General features: G+C 60.8%; 2 protein-coding genes across 3 annotated transcripts in view; both read left to right on the forward strand.

The window, feature by feature from the left end:
• SIK3 (SIK family kinase 3) overlaps window positions 1-16,292 on the forward strand; it is a 170,868-nt gene extending 154,576 nt beyond the window's left edge. The window contains exons 14-25 of one of the 2 annotated variants that reach the window (XM_029074999.2): window positions 1,088-1,158; window positions 3,466-3,609; window positions 5,901-6,051; window positions 6,335-6,460; window positions 6,934-7,019; window positions 7,287-7,396; window positions 7,676-8,009; window positions 8,262-9,214; window positions 12,600-12,763; window positions 13,187-13,313; window positions 13,439-13,618; window positions 14,236-16,292. In XM_029074999.2, the coding sequence (XP_028930832.1) occupies window positions 1,088-1,158; window positions 3,466-3,609; window positions 5,901-6,051; window positions 6,335-6,460; window positions 6,934-7,019; window positions 7,287-7,396; window positions 7,676-8,009; window positions 8,262-9,214; window positions 12,600-12,763; window positions 13,187-13,313; window positions 13,439-13,605 (2,433 nt within the window). In that variant the 3' untranslated portion in view covers window positions 13,606-13,618; window positions 14,236-16,292. The remainder of the gene's footprint in view (window positions 1-1,087; window positions 1,159-3,465; window positions 3,610-5,900; window positions 6,052-6,334; window positions 6,461-6,933; window positions 7,020-7,286; window positions 7,397-7,675; window positions 8,010-8,261; window positions 9,215-12,599; window positions 12,764-13,186; window positions 13,314-13,438; window positions 13,619-14,235) is intronic. The other variant, XM_029074998.1, reaches the window with a different exon arrangement.
• Window positions 16,293-17,997: 1,705 nt separating this feature from the next.
• APOA1 (apolipoprotein A1) lies at window positions 17,998-21,210 on the forward strand. Its single transcript, XM_001517296.4, has 4 exons — window positions 17,998-18,093; window positions 19,371-19,434; window positions 19,631-19,784; window positions 20,313-21,210. Exons 2-4 carry the CDS (start codon window positions 19,392-19,394, stop codon window positions 20,914-20,916), a joined length of 801 nt encoding a protein of 266 aa, XP_001517346.1. The 5' UTR covers window positions 17,998-18,093; window positions 19,371-19,391; the 3' UTR covers window positions 20,917-21,210.
• The last annotated feature ends 762 nt before the right edge of the window (window positions 21,211-21,972 follow it).

Genomic DNA, 21,972 nt, shown 5'->3' on the forward strand with positions numbered 1-21,972 from the left:
GACTCTCAAACCCGTGCTGTGTCCACCAGACCATGGTGCTTCATGGGTTGACTTGGGAGGAGCAAAGACGGGGGGCCCAGCAGGGTCCCTGACTCTCCGCAGGACTAAGGAAAAAAGGCGAAAGGTGCCTGGAGTGGAGGCAAACGTCCAGGGGTCTTCCTCCCTCAGCTGACTCCACCTCCCCGGAGCAGGGCCCTTGACCGTCTCAGGATTTGTCTCTGGAGGGGAAGCACCCGATCACAGATCTCAGCTCCCGACGCCCTAGCCAGCGGCTTCCCTGCCTGGCACCGATGAGCAGCAGCAGTGGTAGAGCCCCAGCCCCTCACCCCGGGACCCCCCTGCACCCCAGCCCTACCCTGAGGTGGCGAGTCAGAACGCCCTTTTCTCCAATTGGACAGGTTGTTGGTCTGGCGAGTCTGAGGACTCTCCGCATGAATGGCTTGGTGGTCGTTCTCGGAGCCATCCCCGACCTGTTCTCCAGAAGCCTCAGGCCCATTCCGTCAGCTGCCAGGCTCAACTTTGGTCCAGGTCACCCCCAGTTCAGTTTGCCCTGGGCCATTCCCGATGTGGGCCCTGGGGGTTCAGGCCTGAGAAAAGGCACAGTCCAGCCCTGGTCAATAGGGGGAAAAAGGCAAGCGGGCCATGGACAACTAGAAACAAGCCTCTTCAGAAAGTACGGTGGCTGGGATCAGTCAGGGAAAGCCTCCCATCTGAGTCGGCCTTGAGCTGTGCTCTTGCGCCATTGAGAAACAACAAAAAGAATGTGTGCGGGCAGCTGGACGTCCCTCTCTCTCTCACTCTCTCTCACACCCTCTCTCTTTTTTTCTCTCTATCCTGGCCTTGCTTCTCCCCTCTCCCCACTCCCTACTCCCCTCCTCCTCCTCTTTTAAGCCAATTAGTTGGCTTGTTTCCTGCCAAACTGGAAATTTAACTTGAAGACCTCCCTTCTTCCCTGCTTCCCCCATGAGGTCGAAGAGAGTCTGCCTGCCTGTCAGCATCGACGGCCCTCGGGCAGCTGGCGAGGCCCGAGGCAGCCCGGGCCCAGCCCTCTGAGCCCCCTGAGCTCCTCCTTCCTGTTCCTCTGCAGGCAGTGCCGGCCGTGACCCCTGTGGATGAGGAGAGCTCCGACGGAGAGCCGGATCAGGAAGCCGTGCAGAGGTAACGGGCCCCAAGGCAGGCTCACCCATGCCCTTGGGTTGCCCCCCACTGCTAGGGTCACCTATGCAGAACGTGAAGCACAGTGCTGATCGGGGCACAAAGCCGCTCAGGGTTTACAGCTTTCATTCCCCTGTCAGACTGCATAGCCAATCAATGGGATTTATGGGGCATTTACCCTGGACAGAGTACTCTACTAAGGACCTGGGGGAGTACATTAGAGTTGGTAATCACTATCCCTGCCATCACGGAGCTTACAGTCTAGAGGTTGAGACAGATGTCAAAATAAATTACAGGTAGGGGAAGTAAATGAGTCTAAGGATATGGACATAAGTGCTGTGGGGATTGAGTAGAGTGAGTTCTAAAGTGTTTGGAGAGGGCGGGACGAAGCGTATGAGTGACATAATAAGGAGGGAAAATAGGGAGGGGAGATGAGGCATTAGTCAGGGATGGCTTCCTGGAGGAGATGTGATTTTTATAGGGCTTTGAAGATGGGGAGGGTTTTGGACTATTGGCTATAAAAGGGGAGTTTCAGGCAGGAGTGAGGGTGTGAGCAAGGGGTCAAAGATGACATGGATGAGAATGAGGTATAGTTGAGCAGGTTAGTGTTAGAGAAGTAAAGTGTGTAGATCGGGTTGTAGTGGGAAAGAAATGAGGATAAGGAGAAAGAAGGGTGAGAGGTTTCTCTTTAATGTAGAGATGGATGCGCAACCTCTGGAATTTCTTGAAGCGTGGGGAGAGGTGCATAGAATGACGTTCTGAAAGAATGATCCAGGCAGCAGAGTGAAGTGGGGCCTGGAGACAGGAGAGGCTGGAGGAAGGGCGGTCAGCGAGCAGGCTAATGCAGCAGTCGTGGAGGAATATGACAAGTGCTTGGGCCAAGGTGGAGGCAGTTTGGGTGGAGAGAAAAGGGCAGTTTCTGGAGATGCTGTGGAAGTAATAATAGTAATAATAGTACTTGTTAAGTGCTTACTAGGCACCAAGCACTGTTCTAAACCCAGGGATAGATACAAGTTAATCAGGTTGGACATAATCTCTGTCCCACATCTCCCAGTCTCAATTCCCATTTTACAGATGAGGTCACTGAGGCATGGAGAAGTGAAGTGATTTGCCCATGGTCACACAGCAGGCATGTGGCGGAGCCAGGATTAGAACCCAGGTCTTTCTGACTCCCAGGCCTGTGCTCAATCCACTAAGCCATGTTGCTTCCAGGGAATTGGTGAAATTTAGCGACAGACCGAGTGCTCAGGTTGAAGGAGACGAGTGAGTCGAGGACAATGCCAAGGTTGCAGGCTCCTCTCCTCATTACGCATGAAATACGGCCGGCAGCTAGCTGGGTCTCACCACCAGATCTGTGGGCACAGAGCCCTCCCCATTATAGCACCTGCTGAGGCCCCCGCTCCTCATTCACCTGCCCGGAGCCTCATCCGCAGCATGAGCAGAGAGGCTGGGTTGGGTCAGTGCAGCTGGCTGGAGGTGGTGCCCCCATGGTGCCCTTTCTCTGCCCTCTGAGCCATTTCTTGGGCAGCTGGAAGCCATTTGCCCCAAGAGGCAGGTGGAGCTGAAGGTGGTGTGAGATCCCCTCTGGCCTCTTGACCCTCTCTAGGACTGGGGAAATAAGATGATTTTCTAAGGCTGCCAGTAGAGAACAGATGGAGAGCAAACCATTAACGATCTTGCCCTTGGCCCAGCTCCCACCCCAGGAATCCCTCCCATTCTCATGTTAACGAGCCAGGCAGGTGGGAGCCGGGCCAGACTCCCAGAACTGCCTGCACCCAGCGGTGTCCCCTCTTCCCCACGGTTTGTGCCTGGCATCACCTCTGGGCGGGGTGGCCCCGGCCTGCCTGGGAACCTAAGGGTAGTGGTGGGGGCGGGCGAGGAACCAGGGGTCATGGGCAGAGGGAATCCATGCATCTCAGGACAGTCAGACAGTTACCTCCCCTTGGGGCCCTCAGCCTTTCCACAGGCCATGACGATGGCAATGAGCCAAGAGGAGATGAGAAAGCCTGGAACCAGCCACTTGTCCTTCTTGACGCCTCCCTCCGTGTCCCCCTTAGGCTCTATCCCTCCATCACCTCCTCCTCCGCTTCCCCAGCCTACACTCGCTAGGGTGGGGCCAGATGGGGCAGTGCCTACTGACAGTGCCCTTGGGGTGGTGCCTATGGAGAGGACAGGTAGGCTGGTACCCCCCACACCTCACCAATCCCCATTTTTCTGAGAGGACAGCCGCCAGGTCACCTGTGACGCTCCTTGCCAGCCAGTGGTTCCCATCCCGGGTTTTCACCGGGCACTGTCCCCTGCTTGTTGTAGGTACTTGGCAAATAGGTCCAAAAGGCACACACTGGCCATGACCAACCCGGCCACAGAGATTCCTCCGGACCTGCAGTGGCAGCTCGGACAGCAGCCCTACCGTTCCCGCGTCTGGCCTCCCCACCTGGTCCCCGATCAGCACCGGTGAGTAGCCACGGCCACAGCGGGAAGCCACCCCCGGGTGGGCCACCAGCCACTGGAGTGAAGGGGAGATTCAAGCATCTCTTGGCCACGGAAGGAACCCAGGACCCCTGCGGGTCTGCTCTCCTTGTCAGAGGCTCATTCCCCCACTCCCGGAACCTCTTTCTGGTCAAACCCATAGGTTGCCATGGTTTCCCCACTGGTCTGCGGTGTTACCTTTGTCGGGCAAGTCACTCGCTTCCCTGCATCTCAGTTTCCTTATCTGTAAAATGGGCATTAAATTCCTGTTCCCCCTCCTCCTCCGAGTGTGAGCCCTGGGTGGGACAAAGACTACTAGCCGCCAGGTGGAGGAGGGCCTGTGACTGGCCAGTACGCTTGGACTTTTGCGGTTGGCCTCCGGTAGGAGAGGAGTTGGCGGTCAAAGCAACACAGAAAGACATAGCCTCCTCTCCGTCCCTCACGAGTGGGCAGAGCCAAGAGCTCTTACCCTCCTCCAGTGGGCATATTTAGAAAAATCCCCACATCAGGCTATTTATCAAGGCACCTGGTCACCAAGGATGTCCTGAGAAAATCCCGTGCCGGCTAGACTTGGCAGAGGCGGTGAGGCAGGGTCTGTCTGAGTCTCCGGTCCCTCCAGCTGCACTCAGCGAGGAGCAGCGGCCACCCCCCCAGTCCCTAGGAGTCATGTTCGAGCCCAGGAAGCCGGGCTGTGTCATAAGCAGCCGGCCCCGGCCAGGAGGGGCCCCAATGCTCTCAGCCAGGCCGGCGAACTCTGAGCAACCCAGGCAGGGTCAGTGCCACGCTGGAACTATGTGAGGCAATCTCCCTGAGAGATAAGCCCACCAGCAGCCTGAGGTAACTCCTGGGGACGGCCAGTTCTCAGGGCAGGCGGCATCAGGCCTCTCTGAACAAGAACGTAAATGCCTCTTCAGAGGGAATCCATTGGATGCCGGGGCCTGAGTTCCCTCCCATCCTGGTCTCCAAAACCCCGTATGCCCACTAGCTCTGGGCCGCTTTGCAGATTTAGCCCAGAACCCAGCGGGATCGGCTTCCTGGGTTTCCCCTCCCACAGCGCTCAGGTCTCCCCTGGCCCCCCTTAGAAAAGTTGGACACAGGAGCTTAGAACTGTCCACTCAGGCTATCAATCTGAAGTGGTCAGCGGGCGCCAGGGTCAGTCTGGCCCCAGGCTGGGAGTCCAGGAGCCTCCAGATACCGCCGTGCCCTGGGCACCTCATGGTCCCATCTCTGTGAGCAGCAGAGTCATTCATTTCCCTCGGAGAAAGAGTGGGGGTTATTCATGGTGGCATTCGTTAAGCACATACTATGTGCCAAATACTGCCCTGAACAATGGGGTAGATGCTCTTCAGTCAGATCGGAAACAGTCTTTGTCCCACACGGGGCTCACACTCGGAGGAGGAGGGGGAACAGGAATTTAATGCCCATTTTACAGATAAGGAAACTGAGACGCAGGGAAGCGAGTGACTTGCCCGACAAAGGTAACACCGCAGACCAGTGGGGAAACCAGAATTAGAACTCAGGTGTCCTGACTCCAAGGCCAGTGCTTTTTTCATTGGGTCACGCTGCTTCCGTTGTCGGGAGAGAGCAGAGTGGGATTGGGTCCCGGTCCAGGGCAAGAGGAGATACTGAGCTTTTAGCCTGGGAGAGTGGAGTATTCTGGGAGTGGGTTGATGGTGCCTAGCACAGCCAAGCAGGAGGCCCAGACAGAACTGGCCTGTAGCGGGGAAGGCCTTCTGGACCCTGACTGTCAGACTTCCCTGAAGCAGTCCTACCCGGCCAGCACTAGACCGAGTGCAACTGGGGTGATCCCACCCCGGCCCACCCCCGCACTGGGCCCCTCGTGCTGTTCGCAGGCAGACAGCTGCCTCGGCAGTCTTTTATCTGCACACCTTAAGCTCACAAATATCTCCCGATTAGGCAACCGAGCTGTGGTCAGCTTCTCGCCCTCAGCCCTCCTCCTCCTCTCGGGCCACACCTCAGGGATCAAGAGCGGGGCCGGGGAAATGGACTATGCCGCTGCACCTTCGGGCCCAGGGAGGCCGGACGGGCCTTGTGGGGGTGGGGAGTTGGGGGTGTGTGCCAGTCCACACCAGAACCTCGTTTCCAGGGAGGGCTGAGGCTTTGGCAGAGATCCCAGGATTCTCCCCAGCGGGCCAGCCCCTGGGGCCGGTTGTCCGACCCGCTCCCCACCCCCCATCCCCCCGGTTCCCGTGAGTTTCCCCCAGGTCGGGGGGTAGCACCGGCATTAACCAGCCCCCCATCTCCCTGTGTGGCAGCTCCATCTACAAGGACTCCAACACCCTGCACCTCCCCGCTGAGCGCTTCTCCCCCGTGCGCCGCTTCTCTGACGGGGCTGCCAGCATCCAGGCCTTCAAAGCTCACCTGGAGAAGATGGCCACCAACAGCAGCATCAAGCAGCTGCAGCAGGTAGAGGGGAGCGGGGCAGCCCTCCCTGGGCCTTCGGGAGACTTCAGCAGGCGCGGTCAGCGACTGGGGTGCACCCAGGGAGGGGAACGTGGTCGGTCCTGGAGCAGGGAGAGGGCCCCGTGTCCCCATCTCCTCTCAGCCTCCTGGGGCTGCTCTGCCCACACTTCTCCCTTCTGCCAGCCCCCAGCCCTCTTCCAGGGGGTGGATCTTCTCTACCCCCATCCCTGAGCCCCAGCTCTCGCAGACCCCGCTCGGGCACCCGCACCCATTGCGTCCATTTCAGGAGTGTGAGCAGCTGCAGAAGATATACGGGTGCCAGATTGACGAGCGAGTCCTGGAGAAGACGCAGCAGCAGCACATGCTGTACCAGCAGGAGCAGCATCACCAGATCCTCCAGCAACAGATCCAGGTAGCCACCCCGACACCCCCCCCCCCCTCCGCCCCCAGAGCAGCCCCTGGCAACTTCGGGGCTGGTCGGAACCAGAGGAGGCCGAGGGCAAGGGTCCACAAGTCTCTGATGAAGGGCTTGCTGGGGAAGGACCCTGACCTATGGATGTTCTCTGGGCCCCAAGGAGACTGAACTTGAGGAAACGGGCTGAGAGCTGAAATTGTAGTGAGAGACATAAGGAAGAGCATCCTGACCAACCTGGGGATTAAATCAAGTCAGGGCGGGGCAGGAGAGAAGCGGTGTGTGAGGCCTCCAGCCCCAGAGATTTTGAAACAGCCAACGGGCACCCATTGGCCTGGAGTGGGTCACTGTTCCGGTATGGAGGCAGGGGGCTGGAAGGTCCCCGGGAACCTTGAGGGATTTCACCCTGATGGAGCTGGGCATCGGGGAGCGGTTCCCCACCCCTGACGCTCTCCCCGTTTTGGTTCTCCTAGGATTGTATCTGCCCTCCTCAGCCTTCTCCACCGCTCCAGGCTGCCTGTGAGAACCAGCCGGCCCTCCTCACTCACCAGCTCCAGAGGTACAGAGCCCTCGGCCAAAGCCCCAGCCCCAGGAGAGCCAGAGCCAGTGTCGGGCACCCACCCCTCAGTAGAGCTCGCTCGCTCGGACGGGAGGTTCTCCGCCCCGCAGACGGTCTGGGTCTCTGCCAGCGAGAATGGCACTGGAGGCTGGGAAGGCCAGAGGGGATGGCGGGCGGAGCGGGGACCTACCCGTCTGGACTTGGCCTTGGCGAACCGAGATGTGACCCTGAGGCTCACATACGCGGGTTTGTTCTTGGCTTTTCTAGGTTACGGATTCAGCCCTCCAGCCCCCCGCCCAGTCACCCTAGTAACCACCTCTTCAGACAGCCCAGCGACAGCCCTCCTCCGGTCAGCAGCGCCCTGCTGCAGTCCCATGGTGAGTGTAGGCTGGGGCTCCGCAGAGCCGGGGGTGGGGGGCTCGCCGCCCTGTCCCTCCCAAGCCGTTCCCAGCAGCAGGACAGCCTCAGGCCTGACTGTGGGACCAACACGGGTCCCGTGTTGGGTGGGGGTGAGGGGCCAGTGACCGGACACCAGACGGGGGAGTCCCACCGCCCAACCTCAGGACGACCCCAGCCCCCTCCCCATCACTCCTGCCATGGCTCCGGGCAGGCCGCCGACCCGGGGCCCGGGGGCTCAGCATTGCCCTCCTCCCTAGGTGCCGCCCCATCCTCCCAGTTCCAGGGCCTGCCTTCTCGCAGTGCCATCTTCCAGCAGGCCGGAAGCTGCTCCCCTCCCCCCAGCCTGGCGCTGAGCTGCGTGGCCCAGCAGGTGACCATCCAGGTCCAGGAGCCAGCCGACATGCTCGGCGGCCTGCCGGGGGCGGCGGGGGGCGGCCTGCCGGGGGCGGCGGTGGGCGGCCGGGGCACTGCCACCAGCCCCTGTGCCAGCCAGATCCAGATGCAGCAGCGCGCCAGCCTAGTGGCCTCGCTGCAGTATGGGCACCGCCCGCTGTCCAAGCAGCTGAGCGCCGACAGCGCCGAGGCCCACAGGTGAGGCGGGCATGGGGAGCAGGGCCCTGGGGGCGGGGGCTGCCCATCGCTTGCTGCCATGCCCCTCCCCTCCCCCCCCGACTTGGCCCCGGGTCTCCGGCTTCTCTCAAGACCCGGTCCGGCCCACCCCAGGGGTCACGGTTCTCCAGCCAGACCAGGAGCCGGATGCGGGCCGGGCCGGGGCGTTTGGCGGCGGGGGGCGGGGGACCCCCGGCGGCCCCCGCCCACCCCGGGGGCCTTTTGTCTCCTCAGCCTGAGCGGGAGCCGCTTCCCCCCGGCCAACTATGACCAAGCGCACCTCCACCCCAACCTGTTCCCGGACCCGGCCCGGAGCTCCCCGGGTGGCTACGGCCCGTCGGCCGGCGTGGCGTTTCCGGCCGGCCCGGCCCTCGACCAGTTCCCGCCCTTCCCCGCCAGCGCCCAGCAGCAGCCGCAGCCGGCCCCGCACCACCACCACCACCACCACCACCACCACTACCCGCCTTCCGCCCTGCAACAGGCCCTCCTGTCCCCGACGCCGCCTGACTACTCGAGACACCAGCACGTGCCCCACATCCTCCAAGGACTTCTCTCCCCCCGGCACTCACTCACGGGCCACTCGGACGCCCGGCTGCCCCCCGCCGAGTTTGCGCAGCTCATGAAGCGGCAGCAGCAGCAGCAGCGGCAGCAGCAGCAGCAGCGGCAGCAGCAGCGGCAGCAGCAGCAGCAGCAGCAGGAGCTGCAGGAGCTGATGAGGCACATGAGCCAGGGGGACGCTGGGACCCTGAGCCCGAGCCTCACGGGGCAGAGTATGGCCGAGCGCCAGGGATTGTCTTTGCCTTATCAGAATGCGGACTACTCCCCAGCACACGCCCACGGCCAGGCCGCCAGCCCCCAGCACCTCCTCCAGATCCGAGCCGCGGACTGCCTCCCCCCGGGCCCCTCGCCCTGTCCCAGCCCAGGGTTCGGGCGCCAGGTGCCGCTGATGCCCTCAGAAAGCATGGAGGACTGCTCGTGCGAGGGGGTCGGAGGCAGCTTCCCGGACAGAAAGGATGCCGGCCCCGCGGCCAAGGGCCGCCCCGATGGGCCCCTGCTCTTGAGCGCGGGCCGGCCGGTGGGCGCCGAGTCTCTGTTGGGGCCCGGCGGCGCGGCGCAGGACCTGGGGCCACGTCACTTCCACCAGCAGCCCGCCATTGCGTTTGGGAGGAGTAAGGTGCCCAGCAGAGGTAAGGGCCGGCGGCCCCCGGGGCAGGCACCCCAGATCGACCTTACGGTGTCACGAGACCAGCCAAGGACCTCACCCCCCCTCCGGCGCAGCGGGCACCCAGGGGCGTCGGGAGGGCCCGCCAGTCCTGGCCATTTCCTCTGATCTGCAGGGAGCGCCACAGTCCGTCAGTCATTGGTGTTTACCGAGCTCCCACTCTGCACAGAACATTGTGCAAGTGCTTGAGAGGGCACAGTAGGGTTAGTAGACATGAGCCCGGTCCCCGAGGAGCCTAAAGTTGAGCGGGAGGACTGACACCGAAATCATTTAACGGATGGAGAGAAAAAGAGGTTCAGCAGGCCAGACTTCATTAGGGGGTTCGCATTGAAGACCCCACTCTGCGGGGCTTCCCGCCCCCAACTCCTCCCTAGAGAGTCCAGGAAGCACACAGGGAGGGGAGAGGCGAGGTGGAGAGCACAGTGGGGTGCGAGGAGACGGGGACAGAGGAGGCACTCAGCAAGGGCGCCGTCCCGCAGCCAGAGCCAGGGCAGAGTGGGAAATTGGACGGGGACACACCCAGCAACCAGCTGGACCCCAGCCCAGTAAGACTATCACGCCTCTCCCCAGCTCAGTCCCGGGGCTACCCTGAGCCCAGGAGCACCACGACTTGCCCCCTGCCGAGTTTCTGCAGTGGATGAGGGGGCGGGCGGGGACGACGGGAAACCATTGCCCTAAGCGGCTGGTGACCCGCCCCAGGCCCGCTCAGTGGCCCGGAGACGCGTGGATGAGCCACCCCAGTGGCTAGCCAGACTCTGGTGGTCCCAAGACCCCGCAGTTCTGTAAGGCCCCAACCTTCTGCCATCAGTGTCCCCCGGCCAGGAGTTCTGGGACTCCACCAGCAGACTGCACTGCATGCTCTGGCCTGTGCGCGTGTATGCACACGCATGTTCGTGTGTGTATGCGTGTGCGCGCTCAGCTCCTAGTGCCAACGGTAGCCCTTTGGCCTCTGATGGCTCATAAATGGGGCTCTGTCCAGGCCTCCCCTTCACCCCCATGCCTCCCCCACTGAACCCCATTTGTCCTCCCATGCGAGGACCCCACCAGCCTCAGCTCTGAACCCTGCAGCTCGAGTGACCTGTCAGCCCCAGACCCATGGCCTGGGGAAGGGCAGTGGGCAAAGACCTCAGTGGCCCGCAAGTGCCCTTAGAATGCCCACCACTACCCCGGCTGAGGTGTCGGGCATCCAGTGGGCCAGGCAGGGTGTCCATAGTACCACTGATGACCTACTAGAGCCTTCTGCCATTCTGGGAGCAAAAAGAGAGAGAGACGGCGGTATCTGCAGCCGCTCAGCAGCCTGGGCAGGGGAATGGCTCTCTGGGAGAGAGGCCCCACTCCTCTCCCCTACCCAGTCTCCTAGTCTCAACCCTGTCTCAGACCCTACTTGAGCTGGACTCATCCTGGCCAGCGACCAACAGCGTCAAAGTTCCAGTGGGGCCCCAGCTCTGGACCGGCCTGAGACCCCTCAACTCCGGGCTCAGCCAGGAAGACACCCCTCCCCCTTCCTCGGACCTGGGCCTGGGAGCAAGTCAGGGAACAAAATGGTGTCAGAGTCCAGCCCGGCCCCTCGGCGGGAGAGGATGTGCTGAAATCAGGCCTTTGGCTTGGAGGGACTTTAGCCCCTCAGAGCGGAGAGGGGTGGATGGAGGGAGGGAAGGAGGGTGGGTGGCCGGGGCTGAGTCCACCTAGGCAAACCCGGACAGCTCCCACACCCCCCCCCAGCCCTTCTCCTGTTCCCTCTGCAGAGCCCCCTGTTTTCTCTTGGTGCCCCCCCAACAGCTGCCCCAAGGAGCATAATGAGATCAGTCAATTAATCGATGGTATTTGTTGAGCTTTTACTGTGTGCAGAACACCGTCCTAAGCATCTGGGGGAATACAGTACAATAAAGTTGGTAGACACAGTCTCTATAAACAAGAACCTTGCAGTCTAGATCAGAGAGACAGACATTAAAATAATTACAGAGAGAGGAGATGGCAGAGTGAAAGGGCTGTGGGGTTGACAGTGGCATGAATATCAAGTGTTCAAAGGGTACAGATCTGAGTCCGTGAAACAGAGATGGGAGAAGTAGGGGAAATGAGGGCTTAATTGGGGAAGACCTCTTGGAGGAGCTGTGATAAGGCTTTGAAGGTGGGGGATAGTGATAGTCTTTTAGATATGAAGGGGAGGGATTTCCAGGATGTGGGCGAGAAGCCTGCGGTGAGTTAGATAGGATTGGGGTTAGCAATAAGATAGGCGCGATCAGGGTACTCCTGAGTAGGTTGGCGTTGGAGGAGAGGAGTGAGGTGGGGGATCCGAGCGGCCGGTTTTGGACCCTCATCTGGGCGGGGCCGGCCAGCAGATTAAGCAGGGTGGCCATTTGTCCGGACGGTGGTAGAGTGGGGGCCCTGCCCAGGAGTTTTCACCCCCAACCCACTGCTGTTTCCACAGGCACCCTGTTCCCTGGAGGTCAGAAACTGTGTGTGTGCACGCATTTGAGTGTGTGCGCCTGCACGTGTGCATGCGTTTGTGGGGGATGGGCTGAAGCGAGGGGCTAGTAGTAGATCATCAGGGTCTACCACCTAGACCCAGAGGTTCCCAGACGGCCTCAGCCCAGACCTCCCTCCCTCCCAGCCTCGGGGCCGTGGGCCATACTGGGTGGGGCAAGAGGTGAGCTGACTGCACCCAGCAAATCCCAAAGTGTATGTTCGGGCACGGGCCTGTGTGGGCGTGGGCCCGTGGATCCGTGGGCCTCCGGGCGTGGGCACTCCGCGTTGCCCTCTGTGCTCTGCCGGCCTTCAGCCCCGGGTTGTTGTGCGCACCGGCTGCCCTTTGACCTCCCACCCAGAGAACTGTAAACAGTTTCCCCACCGGCCCGAGTCCCCGGCTCTGCCCACCTTGGTGTTTGCCGAGATGGACAGGCCACTCCCTCTATCCTCCCACAGAGCCACGGGATACGATCAGGTGGCCATTTGCCCATCACAAGCCCTGCTGTACCTGGGCCACCGTCCTTGGCTCAGCCCGGGGCTCCCAGGATCCCTATCTCCCTTTTCCTCCGCCCTGGCTCCCCTGCCCTCTTCCCCATAAGAGCGTCACCAGGGAGAAGCCCAGATCTCCCAGGGGCAGAAGGTGGCGTTGGGTAGACCAGGAGTCCCGGAGCCCGGGACTGGCGGTTCTAACCCAATGTCCTGCGGCCTCCCTTGCCCCCGCAGCCCGGGAACTGGGGGCTCCAGCGAGTGCGTGCGTGCCGGGGGATCTGGGGGAGAGGCTGGGTGCCGGGATGGGCCGGGGAGGGTCCAGCCGCATGGCCAGTACTCTCCTCCAGCAGGGCAGGGGGAGCTCCGTCCCACTGAACCCCGCTCTGCTCCTCCAGAGTCCATCGTGGGCAACTGCTTGGACAGAAACTCTCCCAGCCCAGCGATGGAGCTGCCTGATGTCAACGGGTCAGGGTACCCGACGCTCCCAGCCGCCAGCCACCACCACAGGCCGCGAACCCTCCAGAGACACCACACTATCCAAAGCGGTGGCGATGCCTACGTGGGTTTGCGGGGGCCGCCGGGGGGGCGGGGGAGCACAGGCTCGTGGGGGGCGGCATCCCAAACCATGTCTCCAAGTGGGCATCTCTTAGTGGGCAGCAAAGCGATCCTCCCCTTCCACCAGCCACACCTCCCAGTTTTCTCTTGAGCCCCAACCCCGCCTCTGTCAGGAGCCCCAGTCAAGGCTGTCATCCCCATGGAGAGCTGGGAGCTGACCTCACAGGGTCATTCTGGTCCCCCTTCAAGGTTTCACTGGTCCTCCATGAAGTCCCCCGCCGATCCCCGACACGATCCCCACATGAGGTCTCCCTGGTCGGTCAACGCAGTCCCCCAGAGGATCCCCCTAAGCCCCCCGACCCGATCCCCCTGGATCCCCCACGCAGCTCACCGCTCTCCCCCTCTCCGCCCTCCCGCGGCTCCACAGGTGCAGCTGGACGCCGTCCCCGGGATGAGTCTGATGGCCGGGAAGGTCTTGAGCTCGGCACGGATGGCCGATGCCATGTTCGGTCCGGGGTCACTCATGGGCAGCCAGCAGCAGCGTGAGGGCGAGGGTAAGGGGCGGTAGGGCCCGGGTGGGGACCCCCGGGAGAGGGGCTGCAGGTGGTGGGCAGCTGAGCCGCGCTCGAGCCGAGCCTGGGCCCTGCCCCCGATGCCCAACGTTCATTTGGTCTTGCAGACCGTGGGAAGAGTGTGGAAGGTCAAGAGGCCTCGGACCCAGCCGGCGGCAGCAGCGGCAACCAGCATTTAAACTCTTCTTGTTGTCAATCTACATGTGTTCCAGACATCCTGCTGGGCTACAAGCATCCCGAGGTGTCCTTCAGCATGGAGCCGGCCGGGGTGTAACGGGAAGCTGGGGGTGAGTATCGCCCCAGGCCCACCCCGACCCCCAGAGCTCGGGGCGCGTCGGGCACCGGGAACTTCCCACAATCCCGCCTTCCGCCCTCCGGGCAGGACCGAGGTCAGCTTGATTGTTTAGGGGAGAATTGGAGGCCCAGAGAGGTTGAGGGACAGGACAAAGGTCCCACAGCAGCAAATCTGGCATGGAGCCAGGCAGACAGATAGGCTGTAAAAATTTGCTTATCCAGAGCGTCGGGGACCAGACCGGCCCAGCCAGCTGGATCGCGGCCTATTATCTGCTCAGCTCTTGGCCCCACTGGGGGTCCACAGAGAAGGACACTGGGGGCTGAAGGACCATTTTCTGCCCACTCTGGGCTCCCGGGGGGCGGGGCCAGTACTCTCCCTACCCTCACGGGCCTCTGAGCCCCCACTTCCTGGCCGGGTGGGGGGCTCCGGCCCCCCCCACAGATAGGGATTTGCCCGGGGGCAGGGATGATTTGAGGAGCCCGGATCCTGACCGACTCGAGCTCCTGGACTCTGCCCCACCAGGCCCAGTGAATTCAGGGCCAGGGTAGGGGGCGACAACGTGGGTAGCTGAGCCAGCCCCCACCTCACTCTGCCTGTTCCCCATTCCAGTGTGTCCTCCTGGGGATGGAAAGACCCGTTTCAAACCAACAGAGTCGAGCAGCAGCAGCACGCCAAATCACCATTGCATCCCTCCCCCAACTCCCCCGACGGCACCCCTACCCCCGGGATGGGCTCTGTCCGAACCAGCTCATGGCCCAGGAAATAAACCGGAAACCCAAGGCCTCCACTTCCCATGAAAGCAAACCCGAGTTTGGCTTTTTCTCTAGGAGGCTGCTCTCCTAGCTGCCCCGGGTGACCTAAGAAGCGAGGGGGTTACCGGACGCCGGGGCCCTCGGAGCAGGAGGTACCCGGGGGAAGGGGCCGGACGCCCCTAGCAGCTAAGAAGCCAGGCATCCGGTGCCCCTGAGCCCTCCCCAACCCCTGCCGGGAAGCCAGTCCTCCCCCTAGGCCTGCGGAGAGGACCTGTGGCGGGGCTGGGCTGCCTCGGAGTGGCGGGAGGGGACCCTACCTCCCCTCCACCCACAACACCGACCCCCCGACCCCTCCTCCGCTTGGCTTTGCTCCCCTCCGGCCCCACCAGAGTCCGCAAAGCAGTCCACCCCCGACCCTTCTACCCCCTTGCCGGCCCGCCTCTCCCTCTCTCCCACCCTCCCCGTGGCTCCTCCCAATGGACGATTGGAACACGTATATACAGATGGTGCAGTATGAATTCTGGGTCTCCCCCTTCCTATCCCTCCCGTAGCGTGCAAAATGATCGCTCCTTCTCAGGCTCGGCCTTTTCCTTTCCGACCGCCCCCAGCAGCCTCCCCTCCCCAGCCGGAACAGGGAGGACCTCTGGCCCGAGCGCCTCCTCTCCGTCTCTCCACCTCCCCATCCCGGTTTCCTTCCCGATCATGTAGGAATTGTTTTGGGGAACTGATGTTGTTGTTGTTGATGTCGTTGTTGTTGTTATTATTATTATTATTATTGTTATTATTATTGTATTATTATTAATAAAGAAAAAAGGAATTTCTGTTTTACGAAGAGGAATGTTTAACCAGATCCTCCTCTGTTTGGATTGTGAACTTGCACCTTTGGTTCAAAGTGTTTTATTTCTTTTGGACGACCTTGTAACCGTGAGGCCCCGCCCCGGGCTGTGCCAGCTGTGACCATGTCCTGTCCCGGTCCTAAGCCAGCGGAGCACGGACAGCTGCTGTTATTTGCGTCGCTTCCCTCTCCATTTCTTCCCCGTTTGAAACCAAAGTCTTCTCCATGCTGGGTCCGGGGACCAGGGACCGGGGGGCCGGGGGCATCGCCTTTTGGACTTGGAAAAGCAAGAAGCAACCATTCCCACCCTCCGTTTGTGAGGAGAGGGGAGGGCCCCCCCTCAACTCCCCGCCCTGAGACCCAGCCCTGAATTTGCACAGAAGAAAGTGTGAGACCAGGACACTGCCCCCCTCCCCCAGAAAAAATTCCGCCTTCGGTCGGGGAAAAACCAACCACCGGGCCTTGGTGGGAGCCTCCCAGGAGTCGGGGTGGGAGTATCTACAGCATCGGGACTCCCGGCTTCATTCCCAAGATCTGGCCCCTCGCCCAGCCCTCCCTCTCCCCCTCTGCTCTCTTTGCCCGTGCAGATGTTTTCTCTGCCCACCCCAGGGAGGCACCGGGCCAACTCCGGAAGCCTCCGTGGGCTATTCCACAACACCCCCTTCCACCCTCCCCAGAATTCCCACACACACACTTTGTTTACATGATGCCGTATTGATGGGAGACCGGACCGCCCCCCTCCAGGACCCCCGGACGGACACCAGGGAGTCTAGACTGTGCCATCCTGCGTCCCGCGCTGTTTATCATGGCTTTGTATTGTAGTAACCGATCCCCGCAGTATATGTTGGATGTATATTCAGATACTTGGCTATTATTTCTGGTTTTTGGAAATGTCAGACGTATCTTTTCCTTTCTCATCGATGTTGGACTAAGAAAGGCGGAAAAAAGGACAGAGAAAGAAAGGCACCAGCAGACGCCCTGCGGAGATTTCTCGTCTGTATTTTTCCCTGGGGCGCTTCCAGCCAGTCACTGAGTTAGCAGTGGGGTCAGAAGAAATAAAGACCTGTGACTGACTACGATCTGCTATCCGTATGGTGTTTGTCTCGGGGCTGAGCCTGTTGGGGGGAGAGTTATCAATCACGCAGGAGTATTTATTGAGCTCCTACTCTGTGCAGAGCACAGTGCTCGATGCTTGGGGGAGTCCAATACAGTAGTGTTGGCAGACAAGTTCCCCCGTGGTCTAGCGGGGAAAATGCACAGGCTAGGGTGGGGCTGGTTGGAAATGCCCGTGCCCTGCCCGCAGCCTGGTCTGACCTCCACCGTCCCCACCCGTGAGAGTGGCACAAGGGTGAGATCACTGGGAGGAAGAGACATGGGCCTGGGAGGGACTGGGAGGACCTGCGGTCAATGAACCTAGGGAGAGAAGGTTATGGTGTCCCATGACCTCCAATCTGGGCCAGAGGTTAGAAGGAGGGCGGCAGCCAGGGAAGGGCTGGGCCAAGCCTACAACAGAAGGGCTTTAGGTTAGGCGACCAAAAGTGGTCCTTTGATCGTAGGATGAAACAGGTACCCGTGCTGGGGGAGGAGCTGCCCACCCAGAATTGATTTATTTATGTATCTGAAATTGTATTATTTAATGTCTGTCCACTCCTCCAGACTGTAAGCTCATTGTGAGCAGGGAATGTGTCTTATTTATTGTACTCTCCCAAGCACTTAGTACAGCTCCGCACCCAATAAGTGCTTAATAAATACGATTAAATGAATTAATAAGAATAATAATAATGTATCTGTTAAGCACTTACTATGTGCCAAGCTCTGCTCTAAGCACTAGGGTAGATATAAGGGAATGAATGATTGGTATTTATTAAGCACTTAGAATGTGCCAAGCACTGTTCTAAGCCTTGGGTGAGAGCGAGGTAATCAGGTTGGACACCATCCCTGTTCCATCTGGGACTCATGGTCTTAATCCCCATTTTACAGATAGATAAGTGAGGCACAGAGAAGTGAAGCTACTTGCCCAAGGTCACAAAGCAGACAAGTGGCAGAGTCTGGATTAGAACCCATGGCCTTCAGACTGCCAAGCTCATGCTCTATCCACCACGCCACGCCATGCTGAATGAATGAATGAATGAATGAATGAATGAATGGGATTTGGAGGGGCACAGGGAGGGAGCAGAATGAGGTGTCCAGTCAATCAAAAGGTATCTCTTGAGCGTTTACTCTTTGCAGAACACAGTGCAAACCTTTACTGGGGCACCGAGCTACATCTGTGGCAGTTGGTCTCTGGTCCCTAAACCCAACACTCCATCACCCCGGCTCTCCCACCAGGAGAAGAGGGCAGAATAGTAATTGTAATAAGTTTGTTAAACGCCATGTATCAAACACTTCTCTAAGCCCAGGATTAGATACAAGTTAACCAGGTTGGACACAGTCCCCGTCCCACTCGGGTTTCGCTATATAAGTAGAAGGAGGAATAGGTAGTTGAATCCCCATTTATCAGATGAAGAAACTGAGGCAAAAAGAAATTGTGACCTGTCCAAGTGATCTGCCTGTGGGGGCAGCTGGATCCAGCTGGACGCCCCTTCCCATCCCCAGGGGTCAGACACGGAGGGCTTCTTCCCTGCCCGCCCTATTTGTCTCCAGCTTAATGGGAGGGAGGCCTTGGTGACCTTTGAACGGTAAGCACCACAAGATCATGACTCTAGGCCGGTTTGCGGGGGGCCGGGAAAGGGCCGGGGGGAGGGGGGTGGAAGGGGGCGGGGGCGGGGGCAGAGCCGGCCTTATCTCTCCGGGAGCCCGCCCCCCTCCTGGCAGCATAAAGAGCCGCAGCAGGGGCATGCGGGGAAACGCGGTGAGGTGTTGCTGTCCACAGAAAGCCCGGTGAGATTCCCCGGGCCTGTGCCCCGGACAGCAAGGACCCTAATGACGGGGCTGGGGCCGAAAGCTGAGAGCTAGGGGATGAGGGCAAGGGGCTAGGGATGAGAGCTGAGGGCTAGAGATTGGGGCTAAGAGCTGAGGGCTTGGGTTTGGGACTGGGGCTAGTGGCTAGGGCCGAAAGCTGAGAGCTAGGGGATGAGGGCTAGGGGCTAGGGCTGAGAGCTGAGGGCTAGGGACTGGGGCTAGGAGTTGAAGGCTAAGGGCTGGGGCTAAGACTTGAGGCTGGGGCTGGGGCTGAGCCGAGGGTCGGGGCTAGAGCTGAGAGAGGAGGGCTAGGGGCTGGGGCTAGGACTGAGAGCTAGGGACTAGGGCCGGTGCTGAGGTCTAGGGCTTGGGGCTAGGGCTGAGAATGGAGGGCTAGGGGCTGGGACTAAGGGCCGAGGGCTAGGGACTGGGCCTGGGACCGAAGGCTAGGGCTGAGGGTTAGGGAATGGGGTTAGGAGCTGGGGCTGAAAGCTGAGGACTGGAGACTAGGGTGAGGCTAGGGCTGAGGGCTAGGGGCTGGGGCTGGGGCTGAGGGCTAGGGACTGGGGCTAAGACTGAGAGCTGAAGGCTAAGGGTTGGGGCTGGGGCTAGGGACTGGGGCTAGGGCTAGGGACTGGAGCTAGGGCTAGTGGCTGGGTCCGAAGCTAAGGCTAGTGGCTGGGGCTGGAGCTAAGGGCTGGGGCTAGGGACTGGGGCTGGAGCTGGAGCTAGGGCTGGGGCTGAGGATTCGGGGCTGGGGATGGGGACAGGGGCTGGAGCTGAGGGCTAAGGACTGGGGCTGAGGCTAGGGCTAGAGGCTAGGACTGAGGGCTAGTGGTTGGGGCTGGAGCTAGAGGCTGGGGGCTAGGGCTAGGATCTGGGGCCGAGGGCTAGGGGCTGAGGCTATGGTTAAGGGCTAGGGCTAGGAGCTGGAGCTGAGGGCTAGAGACTGTGGTTAGGACTAGGGGTTGGAGCTAGGGCTAGGAGCTGGAGCTGAGGGCTAGAGACTGGGGTCTGGGCTAGGGGCTGGAGCGAGGGATAGGGTCGAGGGCTAGTGGCTGGAGCTGAAACTGGGGAGAGGAGTTAGGGGCTAAGGCTGGGACTAGCCCTGAGAGCTAATGGCTGGGGCTAGGGCTGAGGGCTAGTGTCTGGGGCTAGTACTGAGAGCTAAGGGCTGGGTTTTGAGGGTGGGAGCCGGAGCTCACGTGGGGTCTGGAACCCAGCGCCGACACTCTCTTCTCCCTCCCCCACTGCAGGCTGAGCTCGGAGTGGTCAGGATGAAAGCCATAGTCTTCACCCTCGCCGTTCTCTTCCTCACGGGTAGGTGCCCCTAAAGACCCCAGGGGGTCAAATCTCCCGGAGGCCCTTGCAAGAGTCTCCGACGCGACCCCCGGAGCAGCGCAGGGCCGAGGCCGGGTCTGGGGCTGGAGCCAGGGCCGGGAGAGAGGCCTACCGTGCGGATGGGGGGCGCGGGCAGCGGCTGACCAGACCCCTGCCTCCCCTCCGGGCCTCGCAGGGAGCCAGGCGCGCCACTTCTGGCAGCAGGATGAACCCCAGAGCACCGGGGACCAGCTGAAGGATTTCATCACCGTCTACCTGGAAGCCGTGAAGGAGAGCGGCAAGGATGCCGTGGCGCAATTCGAGTCCTCCTCCGTGGGCAAACAGCTCGAGTGAGCATGGGCTCGGGACAGTGGGAGGGATTGCGGTTAGACCCACACTGGGCCGGAGGTGAGGGCGGGGTCCCCCCGGGGAGCTGGGAGAGGGAGCCGTCTGGGCGGGGCTATTCTCAAGCCACCTACACACACACACACACACACACACACACAGAGTCATTCAATCATATTTATTGAGCGCTTTGTGCAGAGCACTATACTAAGCACTTGGAATGGACAATTCGGCAGCAGATAGAGACAATCCCTGCCCAATAAAGGGCTCACAGCCTAAACACACATGAACACCCACCCACCACCTCCACCATGAGTGATTCACCCGCCTGTGCCTTCATTCATTCAATCGTATTTATTGAGCGCTTACTATGTGCAGAGCACTGTGCCAAGTGCTTGGAATGGACAATTCAGCGACAGATAGAGACAATCCCTGCCCAATAACGGGCTTACGGTCTAAACACACATGAACGCCCGCCCACCCCCACCAGCACGAGAGATTCACCAGCCTGTGCCCTCCCCGTGCTCCCGCAGCCTGAAACTCCTCGACAACCTGGAGGCGCTGAGCACCAACGCCGCCAAGCTACGGGAACAGCTGAGCCCCCTCTACCAGGAGGCCCGGGACAGGCTGGAAAGAGACAGCGAGGCCCTCCGCCGGGAGCTGACCCAGGACCTGGACGAAGTGAAGAGCAAGATCCAGCCCTACCTGGACCAGTTCCAGACCAAATGGCAGAGTGAGCTGGAGTCTTACCGCCAGAAAGTGGTGCCCTTGGGGGAGGGCCTGCGCCAGGACGCCCGGCAGAAGCTGGAGGACCTGCAGCAGAAATTGACCCCGCTGGCCGAGGAGGTGAGAGACCGGCTGCGCGGACACGTGGAGGAGCTCCGCCAGCAACTCAAGCCCTACAGCGACGAGCTCCAGACCAAGCTCAACCAGAAGCTGAAGAACCTGAGCGACAACGGCCTGCCCAAGGCCTCCGAGTACCAGGCCCGGCTGGTGGAGCACCTGACGGCCCTGCGGGAGAAGGCGGCACCCATCGTGGAGCAGCTGCGCCAGGACCTCACCCCCTTTGCCGACAGCGTCAAAACCCGGCTGCTCAACCTCCTGGAGGAGGTGCGCAAGAAGCTGGCCAGCTCCTGAGGGCCTGGCCTGGAGTCCAGTCTCCTCTCCCCTCCCTCTCCTCCTCAAGCCCCCCCATCCCCAAACCCCGCCGGGCATCAGGTGACTCCGCTAGGGACCCCGTCCGCTCTCACGCGAGGTCCACCTGAGCCCTCATCTGGCTGAGAGCCGGAGAGGGGTCCCTGTGGGGAGGTGTGCGGAGATGGTGGCGGGTGCAGGGGGCATCAAAGACACCTCGCCTCCACCACCCCACCCTGTCCCCTCGGGCTCGTCCACCTCCGTTTCGGTGAATAAAGTGTTTTAAGTTATCATTGATGATAAATGGGTGGTTTCCTGGGGGTCCGAGGTCCAGGGGCTTTCTGAGACGATGATCGGGCACCTGGGATCTGCTCTCCTAACGGAGGCTTGGGGTTTTCCTCCCGCTAGCTCCCCGGGTTAGGAGGGGGAGTCTTCCCAGGGCTGGCAGGTAGGGCTTCTGACCTTTCCCCTGCCCCTCCCTGTCCCTCCGCCCCTTGTAACCCCAGGATTAAGGGGGAGCCATGATCTGCCGGGCCTCCCGACCCCCGATCCCTCCAAGCCGGGCTTTCTCTCCAGTGGGAGGAACCGGGTTAGATAACAGGAAGCGTTTCCTGTCAGGAAAGTGGATGAAAGTGGAGGAGATTGGAGAATCTCTGGGGGAGAATAGGTGATTTCTCCCTGCATCTTGGCCACCTGCCTGCTCTAAGGCAGGAGGCTGGGCAGAATAGAGGGGAAGCGGAGGGCAGACCGCTCACCCTCGGGACTTCCCAGGGAGGGGCAGGGGCAGGAGTCCTCTAGCTCTGAACCTGCAGGGCGGTGGGGGCGGGGTTCGGCCTATTGCCAGAGAGAGCAGGGAGCAGAGGCGGGGATCAGTTGCTCATTGTGTGACTGGTTAATAACAGGGACACTCCCCCATCATCATCATCATCATCGTCGTCATCAGTGGTATTTATTGAGTGCTTACTGGGTGCCGAGCACTGTACTAAGTGCTTGGGAGAAGGAGATACGACAGAGTTCGTGGACGATTCCTGTCCATGATGAACTTACAATCTAGAGGGG

Source organism: Ornithorhynchus anatinus, chromosome 11 (genome assembly GCF_004115215.2).
Source record: "Ornithorhynchus anatinus isolate Pmale09 chromosome 11, mOrnAna1.pri.v4, whole genome shotgun sequence".
In the NCBI taxonomy this organism is placed as follows: domain Eukaryota; kingdom Metazoa; phylum Chordata; class Mammalia; order Monotremata; family Ornithorhynchidae; genus Ornithorhynchus; species Ornithorhynchus anatinus.